Raw genomic sequence first — 13,592 nt, forward strand, 5'->3', positions numbered from 1 at the left:
GTCATCTGTTGAAAATAGAGACTGGAAGTAAAGGGCTGAGAAAAGGTCACCATTTAAATGCTAAAAAAGAGTTTATGAGACAAATTTTAATATAAGGTAAGAGCATTAATAAAAAGGGAACCACATACAAATAAAGGGAACCACTACCAAGAATATATTCTATATAAATGTTAGTAAAGTTACATTTTGTAAACTACAAGTAAAGGGAGACAGGCACAATTACTTGTCAGCTACTTGAGGCCAGGGTGCTTACCATGATGTCTTATGTACAGTAGATGCCTTAATTCATAAAATAATTAAAGAACCTTGGCATTGGTTTGTTGAAGATTTCAGCTTGATTTATTTAAACACAACAAGCAACCGATTTTGAGCTACTCCAAATTAAGAATCTCTGAAATCAGATTGCATTTGACCATATTGTGGCATCATAGATGTAAACTTTATGAGAAAATTGTAGTTGAAAGTTTAAAATTAGAATCCCAGGTGAAGTTTATCATGTGTTTCATTTCTAATAAAGAGCACTAAAGGATTGATAGCCCTCCTCTACCTCTTTTTCCTGAGTCTTCCTTCAGCTAGTCACTGAATTCAGTTCTCATAATTTATGATTCTATAAAATTTATGCCTGAAATTTTTTGTCGAGATGGACTTTCTTAAAGTGTCCCACTTGTATAAAAGTTAGGGTATCCAGTGGTTTCTTAAGTAACTCCCACTGGGGCTAACCTCCGCTTAAAGATATTCTTTGTGCAAATATTCGAGACATTATATGTAGAAGGAAGGGAAATGATCGTTAGCCAAAAAAACTATAATTATGAAAAGGATTGACTGATAATGTATTCCACTTTTACTTTTGAAAATGTTTGTACAAAACTGGGTTGGGCCTAGTGGTTTTGCACTAGAATCTGTAGACATTTATTTGCCTAATAAAATAACTGCACAATCTGGCAGAATTCTGCATACTTGGCAACCCTTCCTGTCCAGGAGCCTGGAACAGCATCGGCCCAGCAGGTGTGGCTTTCAAAACGTTCAGAGAGTTGAATTCGGGAAGTCTGCCCAGCACCCCACCTGTGTACAGTATGCCTTCCTGAAGGCCACGTTCGTGCCCAGCTTGTCATAGGTTCAAAGGCCTCTATTCATTCACAATTGATAATGAAAACTAAAATAATCAAGGGATTGACACTATACACCAAAATTATAATAAATTAAATTTCTCTTCAATAAAAGATGCCATGCATTTTTAAAGATATTTTTGACATTTAGAATATAGATACTCTATAGTGTTTAACACTATTGTGCACATAAGAAACCTACTCTTCCCCTTGCTAGCATGGGCTTGGTATCCCCTCTTTCCTTAAAGGGTGAGGTGGGGGAAGAATAGAACTATCAGCAGCCTGGACCCCAGGAAGGAGAGGAAGAGGAAAAATGTTTCCTCATAGTTTTGGTTTTTTCCACAAGGTGCTCTTTAATCATAGGACCCTAACAGTCATGACCCAGCTAGTAAGATCCGACTTCCTGGGCCCTACAATCAGAATCACCTGCTTATATAGGGCAAAGGGAGGGGCGGTGTGATGCGGGTCATGCTAGCTGTTCCAATACCCTGAGCCTCTGCGTGCTGGCCTGAAGCAATGATTTTCAGATTTAGAGCCTTGTTATCAGCTGAAATCTTATACGGAACCCAATAGCTAAACCCAGGCAAACCATAGCTCTTCCGGTTTTGGTAGGGCTGGGGGGTGCTGGAGCCCTGCCCATCTGGCACAGCCCTCACCTCACCATGGACCGTAGGTGTAGCTCAACTTTTCCTTTTACTGGAACTCCTTAAATCCCTCCTTTCTGGGCCCAGGATTAGCCATGGGATTGGAGGGGGCTTGACGACGAAAGATCGTGGAATGAATGAGAAGTATACTAGAGACTTCACTTATTTTGTCTTACTAGAAGAACAGAGTCCCAGGACCACTCGCAGTTTGGTAAGAGGTGAGAGGATGCTTAGGATGCTGCAAAGCACACAGTGTAGGTTGTGTGTGCTTTGTCTACCCAGAAGGCTCACCAGGAGTGACCTTGAACTTGCTGTCAGATCCTGAATTCTTCTCCAGCTTCTGGAGCCTTCCTTTCGCTACAGGTGGACTGGCATATATACTAACACTCGTCCTGCCAGGAATTCCGCCAAAACGTAGGCCCGCTATGGGACCAGGGGAGGAGGCAGAAGGAAATTCCAGGCAAGGGACCCAGATGAGTCAGGCATGGAATTACCTTCTGGCCCAGTGTTGAGGCCCATGAAGGGCAACCAGGTTCTCAAAATCACCAAGGCTCCTCTTTAAGATGCAGGATGGACCTAGAGTCTGTCATACAGAGTGAAGTAAGTCAGAAAGAGAAAAACAAATACCATATGCTAACACATATATATGGAATCTAAAAGACAAACAAAAAAAAGGTCATGAAGAACCTAGGGGCAAGATGGGAATAAAGACACAGACCTACTAGAGAATGAACTTGAGGATACGGGGAGGGGGAAGGGTAAGCTGGGACAAAGTGAGAGAGTGGCACTGACATATATACACTACCAAACGTAAGGTAGATAGCTAGTGGGAAGCAGCCACATAGCACAGGGAGATCAGCTCGGTGCTTTGTGACCACCTAGAGGGGTGGGATAGGGAGGGTGGGAGGGGGGGAGACACAAGAAGGAAGAGATATGGGAACATATGTATATGTATAACTGATTCTCTTTGTTATAAAGCAGAAACTAACACACCATTGTAAAGCAGTTATACTCAAATAGAGATGTTAAAATAAATAAATAAATAAAAATAAATAAATAAAATGCAGATTTCTAGCCTCGTCCCCAGAAAAGCCTGTTAAATCAAGCTCTCCCTTAAATCAAGGTGGGGTCCGGGAATTAGCATTTCTTAACAGGTGCCCTACTTGATCCTTATTGCCACTGCACTGTCACTAAGAGTCCTTCAGAGCTTTTGAACAGAGAGGTGAAGTGGTTGAATTTGCATTTCAGCTAAGTTACTGCAGCAACTTTGTGTAGAATGTGTTCAGGGAGAAGAAATGAAAGGAAGAGATACTAACCAGCTGCGAAGGAGCTGAGCAGGGCCTGAGGTGTGGAATGGATGCCAGAAGGCGCGTTAGAAAACCATTTAGGGGTCAGGTTGCAGGGTCGGGCCACTGAGTGACGTGAACAGTGAGGGTGAGAGAGGACTCGGGAGTGACCCCCAGGGATCTGGCTGTAGTGACTGGGGTTTCCTTTGGGCACTGAGGGCCCTTTGGCATTTGACAGGTGCGTGTTATTCATCACAGTCTATCCAGTGAAAATGTTACGGGAGAAAATCAATTGAACGTGATTTTGCTGTCCAATCAAAGTGGAAGAAGGTGAAGCCACTAAGAAAACCTAGAGGGTATAAGTGTATGCTTTTAAAAATAGCACAGTTTAGAATAAATTTCAACCAAAATTGGCCTTTTTTTTTTTTTTTTGTAGTTTTGGCAATTAAAAGGACTCAGTTATCTGGAATGTTCGCTCCTAGAGAATATCTCATTTCCCAAATAAATTGAGAATGTGGGGAGAGTGGGGTCTTTTGTTGAAACCCAGTCTTACAAGAGGGCTAGTCGTGGACACTTTGTGGGGTGCCATGGCAGCTGCCAAGATCCAAGGACCAGATAAGCAAATCGTGGATCAAGCACTGGCAAGCAGTCTGGCAAGCGGGCCCGCTTGGCTAAATCATCACCGTCGTGAAGACCTTAGAGCAAGTCTTAAAATAAATATTAAGGTTTTCGTTTAAAACAACCTTATCCTAGAAACACTGCATGGGAAGAAAAAATGAAATTGCATAATCATTTTAAACTATATATGGACAAAGAGAACTTCAGTATAAAAAGGGGAGTGTAAAACAACACAAGATGGCGAAGCCTAACGCCAAAAGTAAAACCATTAATTCTGGGGGGAAACCGTATGGCCCTGGGGGGGACTGGAGCAGAGCACTGGAGGAACAGCTGTGTTGACACTTGTCACATTTGGTTGCCCAAAACACTGAAAGGTCATTCACTGAAGTTCTGGGTTCCAGTAAGAGTGGACTGTGTGAGTGGCCAGGAGCAGCTTCCCGAAGCCCCGCGTCCTTGAGCTGCCGGGAAGCAGATGAGTGTTCACCGTGGCCAAGCCGTAGGCAGCTGAGTGCGTGGGTCTTCACAGCTCGTTTCCTGCTTCCGCTTGGTCTTACATCTGAGTCATCTTGTATTTATGTCCTCCTATAGCATTTCCATAAGATGCTTGTGGCCAACACCATCCATCAACCTAATGGGCTCAAATGGAACCCTTTGAAATCTCCTGCGACATGCCTTGCTCTAAGAAAGGAAGAATTGTTAACAGTAATTCTTAAACTAGGAATTTATGTCTTCCCATAAATTGACCTTGAGAGGTTATTTGTGGATTCCAGTAGAGAAACGTCTTTCCTAGGCCCCTGCAGTCGTCAGCCCTCCCCTTCCCCACCAACCGATGCCCTCTGCCCCCTCCTGCGAGCCCCAGGCCAGGATCTCTGGGAACAGAATCAGGGGTGTGTGTCTTGGCTTGTTCCTTCTGCCATTTGCTCATTCAGTCGCTGAGTATTTATTGCACCTCTGCTTTTTCCAGGAAGGGTGCTAAGCGCTGGAGATGCAGTGAACAGGCATCTGGGCTCTCCTGGAGTCACCAACTAAACAAACAGTTACACAAGTTCTTCTTAAAAGGCCGCTGTAAAGTGAACTCAGAGAAGCGCAGGCGCTGTGAGAGTCTCTGCAGGAGGCTTGGGTGGGCTCAGTTGCCCCGCCCCTCGTGTTAATGCAGGTTTCTGGGGGGCTGACTGTGTGTGGGGCAGATCTCTGGACACCCCCTAAATCACCACCATTTTACTCAGCCATTTGCTGTGAAATCTCGACCTCAGAGGACAGACCCTCCTGACCACACTGGCCGTGCCCGGAGTCTCCTGTGCTCTGCTTCCCACCCAGCTCCTAGCTCCCTCCCTCTGACCCCAGCCCAGTTCCTGGGTCACCCTGACCTAAGGCTCAGGTCCCTGGGGGAAGCCAACTGCCAGAGGATACCTGGAGGGTGAGGGAGGAAGGGAGGTCAGAGCATCCTCATGGCAAAGCCTGGTCACCCTCTATACAAGTTTTAGTTTGTTTTATAATGTGTAGATCTCCTTAAACTTTTCTGATGATAAAACTAAAATATATATATTATAATTAAAGCTAACATTTCAAAAACAAATAAAGTTCAGTGTATTCCCATCTTCCATTACATCTACCACCATAAATGACTTATTTTAACAGTTTGGTGTTTATCCTTACAGATTTTTTTTTTTTTTTTTTTGCGGTACGCGGGCCTCTCACTGCTGTGGCCTCTCCCGTTGTGGAGCACAGGCTCCGGACGCGCAGGCTCGGCGGCCATGGCTCACGGGCCCAGCCGCTCCGCGGCATGTGGGATCCTCCCGGACCGGGGCACGAACCCGCGTCCCCTGCATCGGCAGGCGGACTCTCAACCACTGCGCCACCAGGGAAGCCCCTTCCAGATATTTCTGTCCTTATGTAAACACATTTTATTTTTATGTTGTCCTACATGTTCATATTGTCCTATAATTGACTTTATTTCATCTGAAAACTCATCACAGACACTTTTCAGGACAGTGCGTGTAGCTCCTCCTTATCCTTGCTGGGTGCCCAGTATTTCATCATAGGAACGTGCCATAACTGCTCTGTGAATCAATCCCCCATTAATGACCTGTACGTTCTGCCATATTTTGTTGTAATAAATCTTATAGCAATGAATAGTCTTATACATACATCCCTCTGTGTCAGTTTCTTCTTAGAAAGGTATTTGGGGTCTAACATCATGCATTTGTAATGGGTTTTCATATGCAGTGAGGTGCTCTTATTGCCTTCACTTCATGCATGGCTGGATGGGCTGACGTACACCATTCCACGTGCTTCTCGTATACTCCTCTCTGCGAACTGTGCACCTGTGCTTCCCACACAAGGCTCAGGTGCGCAGCTGGAGTGTGTCTGTTCCTGAATCTCTTTATTCCGGTTGAATTTGTTACTGTAATTGTGTAATTTATTTAAGTGGTATATAAACCAAAGAAGCATGAGAGGGAAAAGAAAATGTTGAAAAAAATAGATATTTAAGTTATATTTTCCAACTCCCAACTTGAACTAAAAAAAACCTTTTAATAACTAACCATTTACCCTAATCGTATTAGATTCAGTGGCTTCAACTGACTCATAAACTTCATTGACCATAGGACCGTGTTTGCTGAGTTATATCCACTCTTAATTTGCCTTGCCAGTATTGTGTCTGAAGAAACATCCCATAGCTGTTTGGTTTGTTTGTAAATTGGGTTATCTTTTCTCCTTAGAAATACCTAAGAACCAGACATGTCTTATCTAGGGTATCCAGTGTAATCTGCCTTGATGAAAGAGGATTTTTAGCCCTTCTTTTCATGTCATTGTAAGCTCTAGTAATGCTGACAAAGACACTGCACTCAACCTCATAGAAGAGAAACTTTCTATGCAGAAATTCCAAATTTTCTATTTGAAAATCACAACTGTTGCTTTTGAAAGTGAGAGAATGTCTATATACAAACATCCGGCCACTTCCTAACCTAATATAACATTAGAAATGGTTTTACAGCCCCTCCAAAATTTACAGACCCTCTATGTGACTATTGTAGGTACTTAATAAGTATTTGTTGGACGTGTGGATACACAGGGAAACACATTTTTACGGGACTGGCTGTACAGGGATCTCTGATTAAGTCTGAATGAATTAAGTCATACTGAATTCATTCAACAAATATTTGTTAAGTGTCCACTGTATACTTCCCAGTTTCTCATAACTGCTGGGGCCACAGCTAGCCACAGTCAGTCGAACTGCTCCAAGATGCTTGTCATCTAGCTAGAGACTTCAGGCCACTGGGAAATGCAGAAATTCATTTAACGCAACAGACCAAGCACTCTGTGAAATGCTCTGACCATGTGTGTACCTGGCCAGTGAAGCAGGCTGGTGCAAGGCAAAAAAGGGATTTCATTTCTTCTCATGAAATCCATGAGTTCTGTACATCTTCTCAAGGCCTTCCCGTATCATTAAAGTATCAATTTTACTTACACTGTATGACATTAGACAAAGCCCTGCAGAGACCGCCAGACATCTCACTGCTGTGTTTTCTCTTCTAGGACATCAACGAGTGTATCCTTGGAAACTATCCTGAGTGTTCCAACCCCAGGTTGTTTTACATCATTCCGTACTTTTGTGGACAGCATCCCAGATGCAGGTAAGGACCGAAACAGGCTCATGACATGCTCACTTGGACAACAATGACGGGAAACCCACCAACTGGCACTGCGTGGGCGTCTTCTGCGTCCCCAGTCTCTCTAACTTCTGGAATTCAGTTACTATTTACTGTTAATCTTTCAAGATGGCATTTGAGATTCTGAATGTCCTGTAAATAAAGAAATGAACAAATCAAGGTCCGGCAGAGGCCTTGGGAACCACCCGTAAAGCTGTGTAACTGAAATGCCAGCCAAACTCTTCTTCACCTTTGACGTACACCTGTCACTCCCCAGCCCATGAGCTAGTGAAGCCCAGGGGGTGCGCCCAACCTGCTCCTCTGTAGTGTCTGTGCTGCACCCACAGCTGTCCTTGCCAGTGTGGTGTGTCTGATTGGGTCTGAAACACTAGATGCTCGCACCCAAAATTCCAGAGTGTCTCTCTCCTGAGGCATGCTTAGTAGAAAGAGAAGAAAGTCCTTTCTAGTGATCCCTCCCCAACCTTACTTGGTTGCAAGACCTTCTTTAGAAAGTGACTTATTCAGATAGAAAGGGCCCTCTGTGTGGTCCACCCACCTCCTGCATCTGCATCCCTGGGGTACTTGTTAGGAACCCTCACCTGATCACAGTCTCTGAGGTGAGGCCCAGGCATCTGTGACCACCTGCCAGGTGATTCTGGTCTAGCTACACTTGAAATTCGTTGTACTAGACGAATGTGTGGCCTCCAGGAGAAATGGTGGTAACGATGAATATTATCTTTGCTCGGTGGAAGATAAACCCTGCTGCCAGAAGCGGCACTTTCCCCGAAAGGAGACATTGATTAGAAGGTCGTTGTGTTCCTTAAGAGACTGGGGGTTGGGGGGGACACGGCTGTTTCCAAGTTGCAGCTCACTCGTACTTTTTGCTTACACTGTGATTGCTGCTTCGTTATTATGTGTGTTGTTATTATTGACGTTTTGCCGAGTTAACCAGTTGGTTTACGGTCAGAATTCTGGGGCCAGAAGTGTCAGTTTTCTGCTTCATTATAAACTCCTGAGCTCAGGAGGCCTCCCTCACCCACCCTGGCCCCTGTAGTAAATGCCTTCTGCTTCACGGTCAGGGCTTCAGATCCTGGGAAGGTTTGGGGCCAGTTGACTCGCTTTCTGTCAAAATGAGGATATTTATTCCAAGAAACAAGATTCTAACTCCTTGAAGTACTTTTAAAATTATATATTTCCCAATCTTGGGGCGAGGACTTCTGATGCCTTATCTCGTGATGATTTTCAAAATGCTTTCAAAATGTCACCTTGTTCCACCTTGATGACAACTATTTGAGCTAAGTAAGGATTATTAAACATTTTCAAAAAAGAATCCTGGCTTGCCCAAATTCCCCCAGACAGTCAACGCCAGCCAGGCGTTACATTCATATCAGTGTTGTTGGCTCACAGATCTGCCTTACAAATAAGATGAGGCTGTTTTCCTTCTGTAATTGAAGGAAAAAAAAAAAGAGTTTCTTTTTAAATTCCTCAAAAGAATAAGATGATTAGTGGTCATGACCTGACACCTATTTTGATTTCTACAGAAATCAAAATCAGTAAGTTTCATATTTCAAAACTTCTAACTTCATGGGTTCGGTTTGGTCCTCCTATTAAAAGGCCATTCTAATCAGCGTTTATTGAGACCTAGCTGCCTGGGCCCATTTTCTCTTAACAGACGTTTAGGTGGGGCTCGCTGGGCCCTGGAGAAAGTGGGATTTGGACGTATGTGACTGGGGATGGGTGGGAGAAGGGAGAAGCTTCCAGCACGTTGTTGCTGCAATGCGAAGACCAATCTTTGATTTCAAAATCATTTTTATATCCATAAAGGGAGCCTGGTGAGTGGGCCCTTGAAAGAGCAAAGCTGAACGTGAATGAAAACTTCCTGCTTGTGGGGATTCTGGAAGAGTTGGAAGATGTGCTGCTTCTACTGGAAAGATTTTTACCTCATTACTTCAAGGGTGTGCTCAGTATCTACAAAGACCCAGGTAACTCTGTCTGTAAGCAAGTGCTTCTCTGTTTTGAGGCTTACTCACCTTGAAAAGGACTCGGGAAATACAGGCGTGAAATCATCTCTTCTGTTAGTGAAGGGGAGCTCCCCTGGCTTCAAAGCAAGGTTAGAACCACGAGATTTAGATACCGAAACCTTGAGCTTCAGGCCCAAACATAAACTCACCGTGTTTTAAAGGCCAGATGCTTCCATTTCTCCCTCTGGAAAGTGAGATGGGCAGCATTCCCGTGGGCCGTGTCCTGGTGCTGGGGTGAACCAGTGAACGGGCAGGTGTGTGTTGGAGCCCTGGGGGAGTGTGATGAGGTAACTCTGGCCCTACTTCCATTTGACAAAAGCAAATCCTGGCGCATAGAGTCCATAAAGCAGCACATTGAGAATGCAATTATGATTTTGCTCTAATAGATGGAGTGGTGTCCAAACAGAAGAAGGAGAATGCAGCAAAGCGATTATAAGGGTTGCCCGTAGTGTCACTGTAAAATCATTACTTTCAGAAGTCCATCATTTGTTCTTCTCAACTTTGTTTGTTTCTTTCCTGTTCTTCATCTACTGCTGCCTCAACAATACCTCTTCACTAATCCGTTTATGGTTTTGTTTTGTTGTCGGGAAATGGAAGGTGTTATTCTGCTTTGTAGAAACGAGGCACAGAGGAAGGGCTTCCCCAACGAAGCCTCTGCCTCACATGCCACGCAGCCAGGCAGGGACCTCGTACCACACCTGCATCACTGACAGGTGCTGATGCCCCGGTGAACTGGTTCTGCCTGCAGGAGCCCTGACTTCGGTTCCATCGGGTGGCCCTACCACGACCAGGGACTCGCTGGGGGAAGGTGATTTTGCCTTGGTCTCCCAACACTCTTATTCAGAGGCAAACTCGCATGTACTTACATGACCATGGACCTCGAGGTGTGTCTCCGCAGCAAGAAGTGTGGTTGGAACAGCTAGAAGCATAACAAACTCTAAATTGTCGTTTTTTGAAATAGGGCCTTCCTTTGCTCTTTCAACTCTGGGCAATTTAAAGAGTTCAAAGAATTTAAAGAGTTCTCCTGGGACCCGTTTTTAGCTCTGTAGGACAAAGTAAACTCTGGTCTTTGTGCAAGGAGGAGTCTCACCCAAAATCAGGCTCCTTTGAAGAAAAGGTTTACGTTATTCATTGTTATTTCCCTTCTTTGGCTTTCTCTTGTTGTATAGTGTGTGGGGGTGTGGGGGTGTGAGATGTACAGTATGAGATAAAAGGCTGACTGGGTCTTGGAGACACATAGCTGTCAGATAAGAAGAACACACTCTTATCCCAGCACTTGGGAAGAGTATGGGTGAGGCCACACCACGCACTTCATCCATCCTGGGATCTGGGATTGACAGGATTCACAGGATGTCACAGCCCAGCACACCAAGGGTCAACACCAGAAGTGTAGGTCTGATAACTCAGAAGAGGACATTTTAATCTTTGTTCTTCCTAAATACAAATAAACCACAAACAAAACTTTTAGCCCCAAGGGCTCACTTACCTACTGTTGTCAGGATGTATCATCTTCACTTCCCAGCTGTTTTCCTCATTTAAATACCTGACTTCTCGGGAATTGTAGGCCTTCGTCCCGTGATCTAGAAGCCCATTCATTAAAGTAGAACATATTTTTGAAGATTGAGTGACTGTTAGCTCTTTTGTCTTTAGCTGTGATCTTTCCACCTATAAAGATTTTTCTCCCCTTTGAGTTCGGCATAGCAATATATGAAATACTTCCGAGGCTGCTGCCCCAGGGAGAACGCAGGCCAGCCAACACATTACCAGTTCACACAGTCCAGCTATACTAGTGGTTAAAACAGCGAGACACGTCTACACTGCCCTGGGCTCCCACCCTCCGGGGGCACTTCCACACACACACGCACACACCCCCCCTCACCGCCCCCTCCCCCACCACCGCAAGGGGGTCTTCAGGACTCTGGCCCAGGACTCAACAACTGTTCTAATTTAGTTCCTGAGTGGAACTGGTGTTAAATATTTTGCATATCACTCCAGTGTAATGGTCTCCGCTGCCACACGGCACGTAGACAACAAAGTGAACATTTGAGTGATTCTGCAGTAACTTCCCCTGTGTTTTGTGGTCTCTCGGGCACCTCCTGTGAGATTTTTCTATGGTAACCTTGAAGGCCAAGTAGCTCCACAGTGGCTCTGTCCCAAAGAGTTTCCTCATCCCCTGAAGCAGGGGACAGGAGATGAGCATCCTCGCCTGGCCAGCTTTCTGGTATATTTTAGCCTCTGCAAAGACTAAGCCCCTGTATTGTTTCCTCATGGTCACAAATCAGTGAGCTGGTATCGAATAGGTTAAAGGAAGAGAAGCAGCAGGTCCCTTCATCGTTCACACCAGAGCCTCATCACCCGTGCATTTTCAATCTACACTCACAGATAATGGCCCACTAAAATCCTTGCTCTTGCCCTTTATACAAGAATTTTATAACTGAGTAGACTAGAGGACAGAGGGAAGAAACACTAAAATCTGAGACCTTTAAATATTTGTAGATTAAACGGACCATGGAGCTGGATTAAGAGGCAAACATTCCACTGGCCATTTTTCTTTGGTGCTCATCCTGTTATTTTAAAAATGCAGGTGTGTGCGGATTTCAGTCATCCCCTTCCAGCAAGACGAAAAGTATTTAGACCAGTCTCACTGCTGAACAAAAAACACTAATAACAATAACCGGGGAGCTGGTAAAAATAACGTCCGCTAGTCAAATGGGTTGTCACTTATTCTAGATTGGAAAGATAGTCATTAATTCTTTCCAATCAGTACTGTGGGTTCCAATAACCCACCATTTAGAGAAGTTAATAACTTCGCTAAATAATAGGTCAACTGTTTGTGCTCCCTCACCCCATTCATTGCCTGTAAGAAGGTATATGCTGGTGAGTAAACTTGTCTCCTACCAAAAATATTTGAGAAACTTAGTCTTCATAAATTTTTTGAAATTTAGTCATTTTATATTAATGTTTGCATTCTGTGGAGACCCAGGTAGTGTATCTCAGAAGAAGTTGAAGATAGTAAGTACTCGAGATGAAATAAGAATGAAAGTTGTAGCCTGGTGGATAACCAGGAGAACACACTCTGGTGTTTCCCGCCAGCCCAAGGGCAGTTGCTAATGTTGAGGCCAGTACCTTGGAGTGAGGGCTCAGTAAACTCCGCCCAACCTGGGTATGAGTTTGAATTGGGGGAACCAAGGCCGAAACAGATTTACTGGGTAAGAGTGACCTCACTTCTTTAACTTATGCGGTCTCATTTTTTATTGATTAATCTCGATTACATCTGCTCATTACTTAACTTTCAAAAACGAGAAGCTTGGAGCCGGCCCAAAGAATTGGAGAGACAGCTCCATGGTCATCCACCGAAATGTGAACCAAAGGGCTACAACTTAAGAGTTTCTGAGCCACAAGCGTTAACGTGTTCATGAATGCTTTTCCCCCTTAGCTCTTAAAAAGGGACACGCTTTCTTAGTCATAGTTTCTTTAGGAGCTAAAATCACCGTGGTGTTAAAGACCACAATAAATAAGAAAATTAATTAAAGACAGAGAATAAGTGAATATCTGTGATAGGAAAAGTCCTTATATCAGCGTCTCCCATATCCGCCCCTGACTTGGTGAGTAACCCAGCTGTTCCAGTTCAGCAGTGCCACTTAGCATCCAGATATGGAACAATAGGACCTGATATTTTAACCCTCCTACGTGAGGACTATGTGAGGACTTGAAAGCTAATCCTTTTCCCTTGCATTTTAAATACTTTCCAATCCTTTTCCCTTGTATTCTAAATACTTTCCGTGACTAGCATTACATTAGTATTCATTTTCAACTTGTTTCCGTTACAAATGTAAACACTGGAACCTCAGTAGAGAATTTACAAGACTTCTGTGGGCTGTCTTGAGAATCTGGCCACCAACTATACTACAAAGGAAAAATGTCTAATTCCAAACAAAATGACTTTCGTGCTAACTTTGAGGATTTAAGTTCATTCATAAATTGGGTGCTTTGTTTTTTTTTTTTTAAAAAAATGCTTATACTTAAATATTTTTTATTAACAACAATGATAAATAAAGTACAAATTTAAATATCTTTTTCCTAGGCATGAATGATAATTAGACTCCTATTAAGGGTATAGCAGTGTACTCTTGGAGTTCATTTGCATTGCAGTATTCAAATCTGAGGATATTTACATAGAAAATTAAAATTGTCCTATTATTCATAAAGAAAAGTTATTATTATTATTTTTTTATGCGGTTCGCGGGCCTCTCACTGTTGTGGCCTC

General features: G+C 43.8%; 1 protein-coding gene across 2 annotated transcripts in view; it reads left to right on the plus strand.

Moving 5' to 3' along the window:
• Window positions 1-13,592, plus strand: part of UST (uronyl 2-sulfotransferase) — a 301,044-nt gene that overhangs the window by 218,761 nt on the left and 68,691 nt on the right. For both annotated transcript variants that reach the window (XM_060283633.2, XM_030853209.3), the window contains exons 6-7: window positions 7,192-7,289; window positions 9,129-9,286. In XM_060283633.2, the coding sequence (XP_060139616.1) occupies window positions 7,192-7,289; window positions 9,129-9,286 (256 nt within the window). The remainder of the gene's footprint in view (window positions 1-7,191; window positions 7,290-9,128; window positions 9,287-13,592) is intronic.

This window comes from Globicephala melas, chromosome 14, assembly GCF_963455315.2.
Source record: "Globicephala melas chromosome 14, mGloMel1.2, whole genome shotgun sequence".
Taxonomy (NCBI): domain Eukaryota; kingdom Metazoa; phylum Chordata; class Mammalia; order Artiodactyla; family Delphinidae; genus Globicephala; species Globicephala melas.